The sequence below is a fragment of the Piliocolobus tephrosceles genome, chromosome 8 (assembly GCF_002776525.5).
Source record: "Piliocolobus tephrosceles isolate RC106 chromosome 8, ASM277652v3, whole genome shotgun sequence".
NCBI classification, from domain to species: Eukaryota; Metazoa; Chordata; class Mammalia; order Primates; family Cercopithecidae; genus Piliocolobus; species Piliocolobus tephrosceles.
Genome location: NC_045441.1, coordinates 138,724,563 through 138,738,800, shown reverse-complemented (window position 1 = coordinate 138,738,800; position 14,238 = coordinate 138,724,563). Strand labels below are relative to the sequence as shown.

Below are 14,238 nucleotides of genomic sequence, written 5' to 3'. Positions count from 1 at the left end.
GTATCCCGAGTCTCTGAAACCTTTGCTGCAGTCCCGTGGGAGCATGCAGCACAGAGGATGTGGAGCCGCAAGGGCTCACTAGAGGGATCTCAGGAGTTAGGCCTCAAGGAACGCTGTTGAGTGACAGGTCTGATGCAGCAGCTTTTACTACTGGTGGAAGATCGATGTTTTTTCCCTGAAAGTCTAACTTTTTAATTTCAGTAAACCAAATTAGATCATGTATGTGAAAGCACTTTGTAAACTATACAGTACTCCAGAAAAGGCAGCCAGGCCCTTAATTATAACTTACCAAACAGCCAACTCTCATCTCTACCTTCTATCTGGCAAAAATGATTGAGCTCACTATGAAGGACTAGAGAGGAAAGAAACTGAAAGACAAAAATCAAGTGAACACACAGGCACTTCCCCTGCCCACCTGTGTTCCTGGCCCTGTCCCCTCTTGAGCGAGGCAGAGCTCGTTCCGTCAGCTTCTCCGAGCTCCTGGTCCTTGCTTAGGGACACACAAGACAGAGATGTGTTGAAATAGACTCTGCTTTATTCAGGTAGCAAAAGGTTAGGAATCAAACATGGTTTTTAAAACCTCCTTTCATCTTTGAAAATAGAGGAGAGAACGTCCCTGGGCCAGTCAGTTAGTGTACCTGCCCCTCCACGCTGTTCTGATAGGTACTTAGCACCCTAGAAACCCACCCTCTGCAGGAGAGAGAAGCAAGGTTCTGGAGCGTGGTCACATACTCTAAGGTATCTTCCAGGACAGGGGGCTGGCTCCCTCTCTCCCACCTGGAGTCGCTATGGCTACTGGGATCAAACTACCAGTTACATACCGGTTACTTGGAATGTCAGACCCGGTGGGCATCCGTCATCAGGGAGAGGGAGGGGAAATGCCAGGACACATACATACGGATGCTGTCAAGACTACAGGCAAGGAGGAAGGTGGCAACAAGCGCTGGGACTCCAGCCAAAGCGGGAGTGCATGCTCCTTACACTCCCAGAGCCCTGTGGTTTTTCTTGTGAGGCATAAACAGGAAGCCTCTCCAGCAAGGGGGTCTCCAGGCACTAGGGGCCGCACTCAGCCAGCCTCTCCAAACTAAGCAAAGGGGCCGGCCTGGGCCGGGGCCTCGGATAAGGACGCTCGCTGTGTTTCCACGGGAGTCCTGAATGAGGAAGTTCAGGAATGAGACGGCAGTCGTCTTCTTCCTTCTTGGTCATTGGCTGACAAAGGGGAACGGAGCAGGCCTGCGCCCCTCGAGAAATCGGGTAGTGCAAATTCTGACAAACAGCATGCTCAGTGGCCCCGCTGCAAGGGGACCCCTTTTCCCACCACCTAAGGAAGGCACTGGACGGTGTCCTCGGAGCATGCTGATGCTGACGTGGAGAGGGTGAGGTACTTCCCCTGGCTTCCACCTCAGCTCCAGAACTGCTCCCACAGAGACCCACTCACGGCTGCTCACGGGATGGTCCCCTGCTCTGACGGATTCTTCAAGGATGAAGAGGCCGCGGGAAGCGTGTGTGCTGGAACAGCACCTTGATGTGGAATCCCTGTGGGTAGGGCAGAGGCTACAGCCCCACCTAAAAAAGCCTTTCTCCCTCCCCTTCCACCAGTTCACATCCACAGTGCCTGACCTGCAAGTTCCTGAACGCCCGTGGAGACAGCGATGGAGAGAGGGAGGCCTGTGCATGTCTCAGCCACGTGGATAGTAGCACCTCCCAGAGCTCCCGCACCGCAGGCCTGAGGGGTCCCTCTGACCACCAGACCCACAGGGCTGGGAGACATTTCCACAGGTCAGAGGCAGAAAGCAAGAAAGGAATTCCTGACTAGAACTGAAAACGGCAGGAAAGCAACAGTGCTAAGGCTAAGTGCTGGGGTGGGGGATGAAAGGGCATATGGGGTACTAGGGCACCTGCAGTACTGGGGAGGGGCTTGGACGCCAGCATCTACCCTGGGAATGGGAAGGGTACTCAGACAGCAGCTTCTGCCCTGGGAATAGGAAGGGTGCTCAGGTGCTCAGAGGCCAGCACCTACCCTGGGAATGGGAAGCAGCAGACTATGGAGAAAGGGTCCACCCACAGGGGCCTGTGGCACAGCACAGGACCTGCCTGAGCCAGGCAGCAAGCAAGCTGGGATGGATGGCACCCACTTCCTGCCTGTTTAAAACAAGTGTCAGGCAGGGAGAGAAACCTTGCCTGCTGACTTTCCTTATTTCCTGCCCATGGTTAAGGAAGGCGGAACCGAGACAAAATCATCCGCCTCCTGATAAGCGGCCTCCTGAGCCTGCCGAGATGGAGCTGCCCCGGAAGGAAAAGTGCTTCGCTTTAGGTGGAAGATGGGCAAGGAGGGTGTGAACCTAGCAGTGCCGGAAGTCCCTTTGTGCCTCTAGGGCGGTGCTTCTGTGGTTCTGAAGCTGGAGCAGGCCCACAGACCCTGGAAGAGCTTGTTCAAAGCCCTCGTCACTGAGTCCCCATTCCGGGATGTCTCAGTGGGCCCTGGCGATCCTGGTGCAGAGTCCCCAGGGCAACTCGGAGAAGAGAGGACTAGCCTGTCATGCAGATGGTGCGTTCAGAGACCAACTCCTACCACAAGGACTTTGGAGACAAATTCCTACCTGTCCCACTAAGGACGAGGCTGGGGTGGAAGGCAGGTGAGTCCACACTGCAGTCAGAGGTCTTTCAGGGAGCCCGAGGCTCTCATTCACTAATCCTAGGGCAGGTGGGGAGTCAGCAGGCACTTGGATTCTCTGCTGCCACTTCATGGAGAGGGAAACTGAGGCACAGAAAAGAGGAAGGGATTAATCAGACCACTGCCTGCAGCAGAGCTGGGGCTGCATCCCAAGCCTCCCAACTCCAACTTGGTCCCATCCTCTCCTGAGGAAACTGGGCAGGGCGTGCCACAGGTCAAACGCGGCTCGGCTCTGCGGGAAGCACCAGACCCCCTGCCAGAAGAGCCCCAGCTCTACCATCTGGAGCTGCAGGAAGAGAACTTTCTTGGGTGCTCTGTGCAAAGGGCTTGTGATTGTTTCGCCCTGAAGGAAGCCCTGGGAAGAGGTACAGATCCGCACGAGATCGAGGCCTCACTGTTTCTGCTGCTACCCTGGCTCCCAGCGTAGGAAGTCCCAGAACAATGCCTCTGGGGGCTCCTGCAGCCAGGCCAGCTGTCCCTAGAGCAGAGTCAGCCTCCCCCTCTAACAAAGAGGCCTTTCCCATTGTCACTAGGCTGTGGGCAGCCTCCCTGGAACATTCCACAGGGATGTCCAACAGTCTCCCCCACCAGGACAGTCCTCTTGCCACCAGAACTCAGGGGCTGAAACCTTTCATGATGGGGTTATTTTCTGGAGCACCTTAAAAATGAACTTGAGATCTAGAACCTTCTGGCACATTTGTGTGCTGTGAGGCATGGCTGTGCTGAATGGGGCCTCAGGAAACAGGTCATGCACCTCCTAATACCCCTGCTGCTCCAGGACGCCACTGCCCACTTCCTGGTGCTTAGAGACCATCGCCACCAGCAGAAGATCCTAGGGCAGCCTAGAATCTGCAGACCCTGTCCCAGTGATCACAGAGGTGTCTCCAAGGCAGTCCCAAGGACTCCCTGTCCCTCAGGACATCCCGGGGGCCTCCTGGCTGGTGTGGGGGTACAGGAGTCTCTCAGGAGGCTCCACGATGCAGTCCTTCAGAACCTCCACTGCTTCCCTGGAGGGCAGGATGGGTGGCTTCTGGCTCCCAGACTCCTCCACATAGAGGGTTCCCACCTCCTCCTTCCTGAGCCTGGCGCCTGTGAGGGAGGAAGGAGAAGGCAATTAGACTGACCGACAGTGACTGCCTTCCACATCCAACTTCGCCCAGGGGCTGTTTGGTGAAGAAAGCTTGGCGGGACAGACGGGAGACAGGACCAGGACTGCTCTTTGCAGCCCGCATCTGTCCCTGCTGTGTTCATTCTTCTATCCTAAGACAGGGAATCTCACCTGGGGGTGATTTTATCCCCCAGGGACCATTTGCTAATGTCTGGAGATGATTTTTGTTGTCACAAATGGGGGATGTGCTACCGGTATCCAGTGGGTATCTAACAGGTAGAGGCCAGGGATGCTGCTCAAGTTCCCACAGTGAACAGGAAGACCCCCCAACCAAGATTACCCAGCACCAGTGTCAACAATGCCAAGGCTGAGAGCCCTGCCTGGAAGGAGGCATCGGTGCGTAGTTTGGTAGTGTTTGGACCAATCTGTGCTGGTCTCATTTTCCCTGTGGAAAGAGTAACTTGCTCCAGGGCACACCTGACATCATTTTTTCTCCTTAGCACCCACAAGGCTGGACACAGAGCAACTCACTCAACAAATGCCTGGGTGAGGGGCTCACCCAGCCCTCTCTCGGTTCTCCCTTTTCATTATCAGTGAGGGGTCTCTTTTCTTCTCCTCACCGGCCCTACTGTGGCTTCAGGGCCACCCTGCTTCCTACAGAGCCTCTGTCAACCATGAGCTGATGACCACAGACTCAGAGGTGAAAACTGGGAGCAGCAACAGCTGGAAGGAGACCAGCTAGAGACACCAGGAGAGAGAACAGTGCTCTATCCTTGTCAAGTGACCGCGAGTGGTCTGCAGAACCCCAACAACTGGCATATTTTCTTTGGTTTTCAGTGACTACCTGAAGACAGAACATTCCTTGTCTGTGGTTTTCAGTAACGTTCCCTCCCTTCTAATACAGCTTCCCCCTCAAGCAAGTCCCTGACCCCAGCCCCCTGGTCCAGAGAGGCTGCTTCTGTTCTCCCTGCCTTGTGAGATTCCTGCCTGAAAGCCCCACCATCTCCTCCGCATCTCACCTCCTCCACAGCCACGTGGACTCCTGCCCAGTCCAGAGTCAATACAGCCCCACTCAGAATGTGATGGCGCTGCCTGGGCCTGGTCAGCCCTCTCCTTACTCCCAGCAGTGGTCCTGACTTTTAACTAGATAAAAACCAAGGCACAGAGGGATAACTAGATAAGAAACCAAGATAACTAGATAACTAGATAAGAAACCAAGGCACAGAGGGATAAACTTGCCCAAGGCCACACAGCCAGCTGGGGGCAGAGCCAGCACAGCACTGTCACCAGGGCAGACAGGCTCTAGAAATGCACACTGTCTGCACTAAGCCCTGCCTAGAGCACATGTGTGTCATCTCCCTGGCAGGGGCACAAGGTCCTGGAGGGTGGGCATCACGCATCGAGTACCAACTGGCCTAGCCAATGGGTGGGCGCATGACAGAAGCTCCACAGGCACCTGCAGTCCTGTCTTCTTGGCCTCTGGCTCAGCACAGGGCTGGAGGGCAAGATTCCCCTGCCTTGGGGGAGCTCTGCCACGTGTACTTACTTGCAGGGGAGCGGGCTGGCACCTGGGCACAGGCGTAGACATGGCTGAAACGCCGGCCTGAGGAGGTCAGGAACCAGTGCTGGATGGCAGGCTGAGGGTCGTACTCCGTGACGGCCACGCCGTTCACAGCCGTCATCATGAGCATGTTGAGCACCTCATTGGAGAGCTTGGTCCTCTCATCGGTCCTGATCCGGTTCATGGCCTTGAACCCCCGCTCACAGCAGGAGGTGGAGATGGGCACACAGACCACCACGGCCATGAGCTTGCTCAGCAGGGGGAAGCGGCAGTGCTGGGCCAGGGCGTTTTTGCAGAGCATGGAGAACGGAAGGTGCTGGGCGATGGCTTTCAGGCCCAGCCACTCCTCCAGCAGAGCTTCCTCACTGTATCCTGTTGGGAGGGAGCACTCGAAATACCTGGCCAGGGTGAGAATGTCATCATTCCCAAAACTGGCAAGTTCGATCCCGCTTGGCCAGGCCATGGTGTCAAACACCTCCATGTTCTTGAGCTGTGGGGGTCGGTCTGCGTCGAACCTCTGCTGGAGGTACTCGATCCCGGTCAGGACCGTCCTCTCCCTGTCTGCCTGGAACCGCTGTTCCGCTCCCTCCAGTCCGTCCAAGCAGATGCCGTGGAGCCGCCCATCCTTGAAGCTGGCGTTGAATTCTTCCTCTTTGGGCCCCGCCTGGTGACGGAGGCTCTCCAGTGCCACATAGGCCCGGGCCAGCGTGGCGTTCACCTCTGTAATCAGCACGATCTCCTTCTGGCACACCTCGGACAGAGGCCTGTAGATGCTCAGGAAGTCCAACAGGAAGTGGCAGAACTTGACAAAGTGGAAGCCGCGCATGAGCTTCAGCATCCCCTTGGCCCGGTGCCCAATCTGGCCCCCAGCCTCCGCCACACTCTGGAGGTGCCTGGCCAGGGCGGGCCAGCTCGCGAGCAGCGCGTGCAGCGTGCGCCTCCTGCTGGCCACCCAGCGGACTGCGTTCAGATCCTTCAGGCGGATGATCTCCTGCTCCAGAGACGCTGCACCTTCCTGCAGCTCGTTCAGCCTCTTGTTTGACGACTGATAAAACTTGAAGACGGTGCGGATGTGCCGGTCACACTTCTTCACCAGATCGATGCTCCCGCAGGCATCCACCACAGCCAGGTGCAGCCGGTGGGCCACACAGTGGACAGGCAGCAGCTGCGGGATGACCTCCTGGAATTTTTCCACAAGGCCTCCTCTGCAGCTCAACATGGCTGAGCCATCCGTTCCCAGCCCCACCACCCAGCCAGGCTTCCGGAAGGGGATGTCCAGCTCATCCAGGGCAGAAACGATGGTCTCGAAGTACCCATCTGCTGTCTCACTGTAGAGAGGGGCCAGAGTGATGTAGGACTCTTTCACCTCCATCTGCTTAAAGTAGCGGATGTAAATCCCCACGCAGGCCTGCTCGGAGGCGTCGGTGGAGCTGTCCAGCAGCACGCTCACGCAGGGCGAGTTCCGCACGTCCTCCAGGATCTCCCTCTTCAGGGTCTCCGAGATGTACTTGATGAACTGAGTGCACGCTGTGCGATTGCGGTACTTGCCTAATATCATGGTCCCGGTGCTTTGGAGGAGCTGCAGGATCTTCTCAAAGTCATTCAGGGGCCGTGAGTGGTATGCGATGGAGTAGGCGGCGTTGAAAAAGTGCTCCATGTTGGCCATGAGGTCGCTGGAGATCTCTGGAATGAGGGCAGCGTGAGGGGCGTCTTGCTTGATTTCAACCGTGTTGACACAGAGCCTGTGGGCTTTGCTGACTTCATGGTATTTTAAAGTCTCCACTTTGAAAGGCCCCGTGTAACCTCTGACTAACCGTGATGATTTGTCGTGGAGATTAGGTCTTTCTTTGCAGGCTGAGCAGAAGAGTTTGGTCTCTTTGGGGTCAATGACTAACCATGGGAACTGCCCAAACCATGACCTCTGAATGGAACGGGGCCTATATGTCCTCTTGATTCTCCTAGGTCCATCTCCTTCTCCTTCACAAATGCTGGGACTGCAGCAGGAGGCACAGGCCTCCACGGGAGAGGCTGGAAGCAATGCAGAGTCTGCAGCCAGGGCCTGTGTGTCTGCCTCTCTCACTGCCACCATCTTCTTGTTCCCTTTGGAGAAAATTAAATCATGCTTGGTTCTGCTACCCAGAACTCTGCAGTCTTCTATCAGCTAAGACACCCCAAAATTTAATAAGTATCCCTTAAGCAAGGCAGAGAAGATGAATGCAATCCTTCTTTCTAGAGATCATTAGTGGCGTCCACTTAAACCCTCCCCCATTCTTACCTATGAAAGTTAATCTGGCTCTCCCAGAGTTGTTGCTAATCCTTGTGGGTTCTTTCACCAGCGCCCCAACCACCCTATCCACACAGCTACCCTGGGATCATGGGACACCAGATACCAGTAAGTTCAATTAACCCCTTGGCCACAGAGACTGTTGGATAAGCAGGTGGCTTTCACTCTCGTGTGAGGCTCCACAATGGAAGAGGTTAAACACCTGCCAAGTCTTTTACGAGCCTCAGAAAGAATTAGGTACAGAAGTAAGTGTAGCAGCTACAAGCCAAGAAGTTACTGATTGAGATACGGAAGGCAACAAATTCTCACAAACCAGTGGTGCTGTCACTGAGCACTGGAGAAGGAGGGAGAAGGGATGAGAGGCTCACAGATGGGTCCCCTGGCTCCTCGAGATCAGTGTCCCCACATACCTGCTCCCACCAGCTCTGCCACAGCCTCCATCAGCACTTCTGCTTACAAAAGGACCTGTTTTTTCCCACTTTCCCAGACTACTCTACACTCTGTGGGCAGGGTTAGTTGCTTATTCATCTTGTCTACCCAGGGCCTCCTGCCAGGCTTGGTGCCCAATCGGCCCCCATCGGATGAGCATGGCTGAGCTCATGCTGTTTGACTCATCATAGCCGCCTGGGCCCTGGCATATGTCCTTCAGAACACTGTAGGTTTAGACTCACCTGGAGGACGACCTTTCCCCCACTTTGGCCCATTTGGGTCCTTGATCCAGGGTGCAGCCCTCCGCTCCAGTTTGGAGATCAAGTCTGGCTTGGCAGCAGCAGGTCCTGTGGCAAGGATGAAGAATCATGCTGATGTCACTGCTGCGGCCAAGTTGAGTAGCCCTCTCAAGCTAGACCCGGCCCCTGAAATACACAGAGGTGTCTCTGGGTTCTGTCCTTATAAAGTCTAGTCGGCCAGGGGCAGGCGGAGCGCAAACCCAGAGTGCCAAACAGGCAGTAAGGGGAGGGGCACCCCTCAGCTAGGATGGGACTTCCACAGATCCATGGGCCAGCCCCGGGAGCCACGGGCCAGCCATACACACCAGAGGGGGAAGGGTGGAAACAGGAAGAACCTTAGGGACTAAGCAGGAGGGGAAGCAGCAGCCATGTGAGAAGTGGAAGGTCCCACCCACAGCTGGCCCACGCATGTGCCCCTCTGCCCCCACAGCTGGCCTCTGTGAAGGGGACCAACTACATGGGTTTTTGAAAGGGGCACTTGGAGGCCCCCCGAAATACCTACCGTCTGCAATGGAGCCTGAAATCTCACCAAAAGAGATTTGGGTCTTTGGATTAAACACTGCCCTTTACTTAAAATAGGAATATTGTTCAGGGGTATGCAAATAAACCATTTCCTCTATTGAAAATAAAATCCATCACTATCTACATCATGCTTTTGTGCATGACTGTGTGAATGTGCGCATAAACTTCTGTGGAGGGCCACACGAGCAACTGGGCCTGTGGGTGCTCCTGGAGAGGAACTGAAGGACAAGGGAAAAGGGAGGCTGGTTCCCACCATTCATCTTTGGATCATTTGAATATATTTATATATATAATGATACATATATGTGTGTGTGAATATCTACGTATTTACTAATAAAAATATAAATAACTAAATTACTAAAGTGTGTTAGACTGAACATATATCCTTCTTAAAATATCTCTAAAATGAGGTCAAAGGAATAATAATAAGAAAATGAGGTATAAGCCCAAGAGAAATTGGATTAGGAATGCAAATCCATTTTTGGAAGGAAAGGAGACAAAAGAGAGAGAAACGAACAGAGTTGAACACCAAATGCCTACAGACGGGTTAACAAGGAGAAGCAAGTTGAGAATCCCGGAAAGATTCAGAAACTGCAGGCAACAGATCTGGGAGAAGGTGGTGGGTGGGGAATGGGTGGGAGCAGCGGACTGGCTCAAGTCTGACAGAGATCTGATCAATCCCAGATCCTCTTACCTATTCCAGGAAACCAGGAAACGCCACCACCACACCCCAGAGGAGAATAGAGGTTCGGTCTACAGAAAAACTTACCCAGAAAGGCTCCAGATCCCAGATACCACGTACACAGAAAGGTGAAGGGGTGGTGCAGTACTGAAAGCAGGGAGATTGAGTCATGTCTATGGACTGAGGGGTGCAGTGCTCAACTCCAAGAATGCTGGCTGGGCTTATCATACCCTCCAAACAAGAGATGGGAAGCATTTTCTTTGGAAAAATGGAATTGCCCTTCCCTCTCCCCTCAAAAGATCTATGGACACTGACTTTTGTGGGTTTTTCAGTAAGACATCTGGGTTTACAGCTGGTCACCCTACAGTGAAACGGGAAATCTCTCTTGATGCTTTCCAGCCACGCACAGGCCCACAGCCATGCACAGGGCTTCCGGCCCGTTTGTAAAGGCTTACTCTTACATAGGAATGAACCTGGAAATAATTATTTAAGAAAAGCCTCTAACATGAAAGAGAGAAACCTAAACAAGCAGGAAAAGATTTAGAAGAACTTGAAATATAGCAGGAAGCAAAACAAAACTTCAAAATAATGAGAATTAATATTCCCAAGAAAGAAAAGTCATGATAGCCATTCATGAAAGAGGCAGTAAGAGTGCTTAGAAACTAAAAAAACCCAATAGAATAAAAAACAAATATTGTCAGAAAATAAAATGGAGGAAGTGTCCAAAAAAGTAGTATAAAAAAGATAAAAGCAGAAAATAGGAGAAAAAGAAACAAACAGAAAACCAGAGACTCAATCCAGGAAGTCTGATATCAAACTAATAGAAAGGAGTTTCTGGAAGAAAGAAGAGAGAAAATAGATAGGAGGAAATCCTACAAGAAAATTTTCCCAAACAGGAAAAGACCAGTTTCCACATGGAAGAGAAATACCAGATACCCAAAACAAAAGATTAAAAACACACTTTATATAAAACATCAAGACATATCATTAAAAATCTGAGAAAACTGAAATCAATTTCAAAAGCTTTCAGAGTAGAACAATTAAGTCATGTTCAAAGATTCTGAAATAAGAAGGCACTAGACCTCTCAACAGCACCCGTAAAACCTAAAAGGTCAATGCTTCCAAAATGCTGAGGAAGAATATTTCCAGCCTAGAACCCTAGGCCCAAACAAGTTATCAATGAATCGTGAGGGAAGAATAGGATGTTTTTAGACAGGATGCATCACAGAAAGGCCTCCCCTGCACACTTCCTTAGGAAGCCACTGGAAGATGTACACTAACAAGATGAAGATGTCAACCACAAAAGAAGAGATAGACTCGGGAAATGGGGGAGAGACGAAGGCACATCTCAGACCACAGGTGTGCCGCAGGCCTAAAGGCTGCCTAGGTTAGACAGAGCAGGGGGGGAGACCCTGGGGGCGAAGTCTCCAGAGAAAGAATGAAATGGAGAGATCACAGGATGTCCCGTCACGTGGAAAAGACTCTTCGGAGGAGTTTTATAATTCCACTGGAGAGTCTGGGAAGAAATGAAGAAAGAGAAAAATAAAAAAGAAGAAAAAATTTTCCAATTTGAGGGGGAAGAGTCCTACAATGAAGGAAACACCATCACAACACACCACCTTGTTCAGCAGTAAATCATACATAATCATAACTGGGCAAATAATTGACACTAATTTAACCAAAAAAGTATGATGTACCTGTTCTGAGAGGATGGAGGGAAGAGAAGTGGGGGCCCAGGTGATGTAACAGGGCCGTATCTCCATCTTCCACAGTAGGAATCAACAGAATATCTAAAATCTATAAGTGAGGAATACAATAAACATAAGCCACAGGGTATTAAAGTGTGATTCTGGATGCCTGCTCTGGCTGAAAGCCTCCAAAAGTAGGAGCCAGCTCTTCTACATTCCAAAGTCAGACACAGACACATGACCTGGAAAGAGAATGGCTGAGGGCCGGGGGCTGTGGCTCCAGCCTGCACCCATCGAGAGGAGTCACAGAGCAGAGCCTGAAGGAGCCAGAGTGTTGGGCACCAGGGATGTTTCTGGAAAGCATTGTCAAAGGTATTGTGAGCCTCTCTCTCTGACTATGGGGAGCGGTGGGTGCGCCCTTTCCCTTAACCTGACATGTATCTCTGGGAGCTGTGAGGGCCACCAGTCCAGGCCTGGGTAAGACTAAAGTAGCCACGGGGTGCCCTGGAGGTGGCCATGTGGAGAATGGCCTACAGTCCCCGATCTGTGACAGCACAAGGTCTGGAAGTGCTTCCATGGTTCAGATGTGCGCCACGTGGGGAATGAGAAGAGGCCTGGCGTTGTCTGGGGGACCGGCCCGTGACGGGTGGCTACTGGTGTGATGCTCCCCTGTGAAGGTGCCTCTGTGGACAGGCTACCAGGGCAGACATTCACCCATGTCCAGGCAACTGCAAGCGAGAGGGTCTCAGTGCCTGGTCAGGGGTATTGCAGAACCCACAAACGCCCAAACAAGAGAACCAGCTTTAAAGGACTACAGCTCTAAGTAGCTGGTGTCAGATTACATGTCAAGTGAAAGCCTTCTCATACCCCTCCCGCCCACCCACCAATGCCATTCCCACTGAGGATGAGTCAGATTCTGAAACCAGCAGCGGGTGGGAGAAGAGGAGCCCCTTTCTTCCTATGCCATGGGTCCAGATTCTACACCTGCAGCAGCTTGAGGCAGGAAAGGCAAGAATCGAGTGTTAAATGAAGTCCAGATTTTCTGCTACTACCCAGAGACGGGGCTTTTGTGTCCTAAATTCTCCTTTTGGTAAATTTCTGATATAATTTCAAATTTACAGAAAAGATTGAACACAAGGAACTCCAATCACTGACATTTTGCCCCACGTATTCTGGCATGCTTGTGAGCTCACAGGCACGCTCTCCTGCTGGGTCTACACATATAGCTACGATATTTTGGTGAACCATTTGAGAGTAAATTGTTTGCATGCCCCCTTATTCCTAAGTACTTCATGTGTATTACCCAACAAAAAAAGACCCTTTAACAGGTGGTAGGTGGGATTCGAACGTGGGCTCCAGGGCCCTCACCCTGGCTTAACCCCTTCCCCTTGAGGTGAGGGCACTCTGAACAGGATGAGAGGTCACACTGTCATCATGTTACCTTGCACAGCAAAGGGAGATTAGCCGGTGGAGCCGACCTAGTTCCACAGCTCTTTAAAAGCTGGTGCTGTTCTCAGCTGGCAGCAGACCGGGAAGTCAGAGCTTCAAGGCACATGACGATTCCACACACGGCTGCCAGCCTGAGCACGGAGGGGGCCACAGGGAAGCACCCGAGAGCAGCCTCTGGGCCGAAAATGCTCCCCGCTGACAGGCAGCAGGAGAACCGCAAGGAGCTAGATTCTGGCAACAGCATAAGTGAGCTCAGAGCCTTCAGACAGGAGCCTGCCTGTCCGCCCCTTGGTTTGGGCTAAGACCCTAAGCAGAGACCCTGGTCAGGCCCACCTGGACTCCTGACCCGCAGAGTTGTGAGATAATACATGAGTCTGTAGTCATTTGAAATGGGGCAGCAGAAAGCAAAGGTGTCTTATACAACCAGAGTTATAATGATCAAAACCAGGAAACTCAACACTGATATCATACTATTATTAATCTACAGTTCACACTAAATTTCTTCACTTGTCCCCAAAATGTCTCAGTAGCCCAGCATCTGTCCTAGCATCATGTACTCAAGTTGTCACACCTCTTCAGTCCCTTTAATTGAGGTAGTTTGCCGGCCTTACTCGGTCTTTTTTTGATCAGGACACTTTTGAAGAGTTTTGTACCAGGCATTGCACTCATTGAAATTAGACCAGGAAGATTTTATGTTATTTGAGTGTGACAAGAAAAAGTTCTGGGCCCTGCCTAGATTGAACCCAGAGGGTGAGAAAGAAAAGGCCCCCACAGCTGACATGCTCAGTGGTGAGCGGGAGGATGCAACTGTTTTATGAGCGCATCCTGCTGGAGTCCCTCCCCTCTCAGATGTCTACATATGTTATTTAGAAAGAATGCAGCAGATTACTGGAAGAAACAGCTACAAGATTCTGGGGAAGAGGACTTTGTAAAAGAGAAAGGTGGGACAGGGGACTGTCATTTTGTTTTTTTGGGTTTTTTTGAGATGGAGTCTGGCTCTGTTGCCCAGGCTGGAGTGCAGTGGCGCGATCTTGGCTCATTGCAATCTCCACCTCCCGGGTTCAAGCGATTCTCCTGCCTCGGCCACCTGAGTAGCTGGAACTACGGGCGTGCACTGCTACGCCCGGCTAATTTTTGTATTTTTAGTACAGACATTAGTACAGACAGGGTATTGCCATGTTGGCCAGGCTGGTCTTGAACTCCTGACCTCAGGTGATCCACCCGCCTCAGCCTCCCAAAGTGCTGGGATTACAGGTGTGAGCCACCACGCCTGGCAGAAATATTTAACAAGAATAATTCAACACAAACAGGGACCAAATGTTCCCAAATCTGTTTGCCTCCATTTATATTCCCTTTGAGGACTGTCCACCTTTGACTGCTGCTGGCACCACCACCCTGGCCCCAGGAATACTGCACCCTGATGGTACCTCTCTGAAGCTGCAGCCTACATCTTACCAAAACCTCTCTTTCTGTTCCCTTCCAAACAAATGAAAGAGGGGCATTTTCAGCCTTTTCTATGACTTAGTAATAGAAAAGGAACGA

The 14,238-nt window shown here is 52.0% G+C and overlaps 1 protein-coding gene across 6 annotated transcripts in view; it reads right to left on the bottom strand.

Moving 5' to 3' along the window:
• Positions 1 to 513: 513 nt before the first annotated feature.
• The window catches only part of ZNF862 (zinc finger protein 862), a 28,907-nt gene continuing 15,182 nt past the window's right edge, over positions 514 to 14,238 (bottom strand). For 2 of the 6 annotated variants that reach the window (XM_023225428.1, XM_023225430.1), the window contains exons 6-8: positions 8,299 to 8,403; positions 5,329 to 7,443; positions 514 to 3,763 (exon numbers count right to left, since the gene is read on the bottom strand). In XM_023225428.1, coding sequence (XP_023081196.1) covers positions 3,588 to 3,763; positions 5,329 to 7,443; positions 8,299 to 8,403 — 2,396 coding nt within the window. In that variant the 3' untranslated portion in view covers positions 514 to 3,587. The remainder of the gene's footprint in view (positions 3,764 to 5,328; positions 7,444 to 8,298; positions 8,404 to 14,238) is intronic. The other 4 variants (XR_002734376.1, XR_002734378.1, XR_002734375.1 and 1 more) reach the window with 4 other exon arrangements.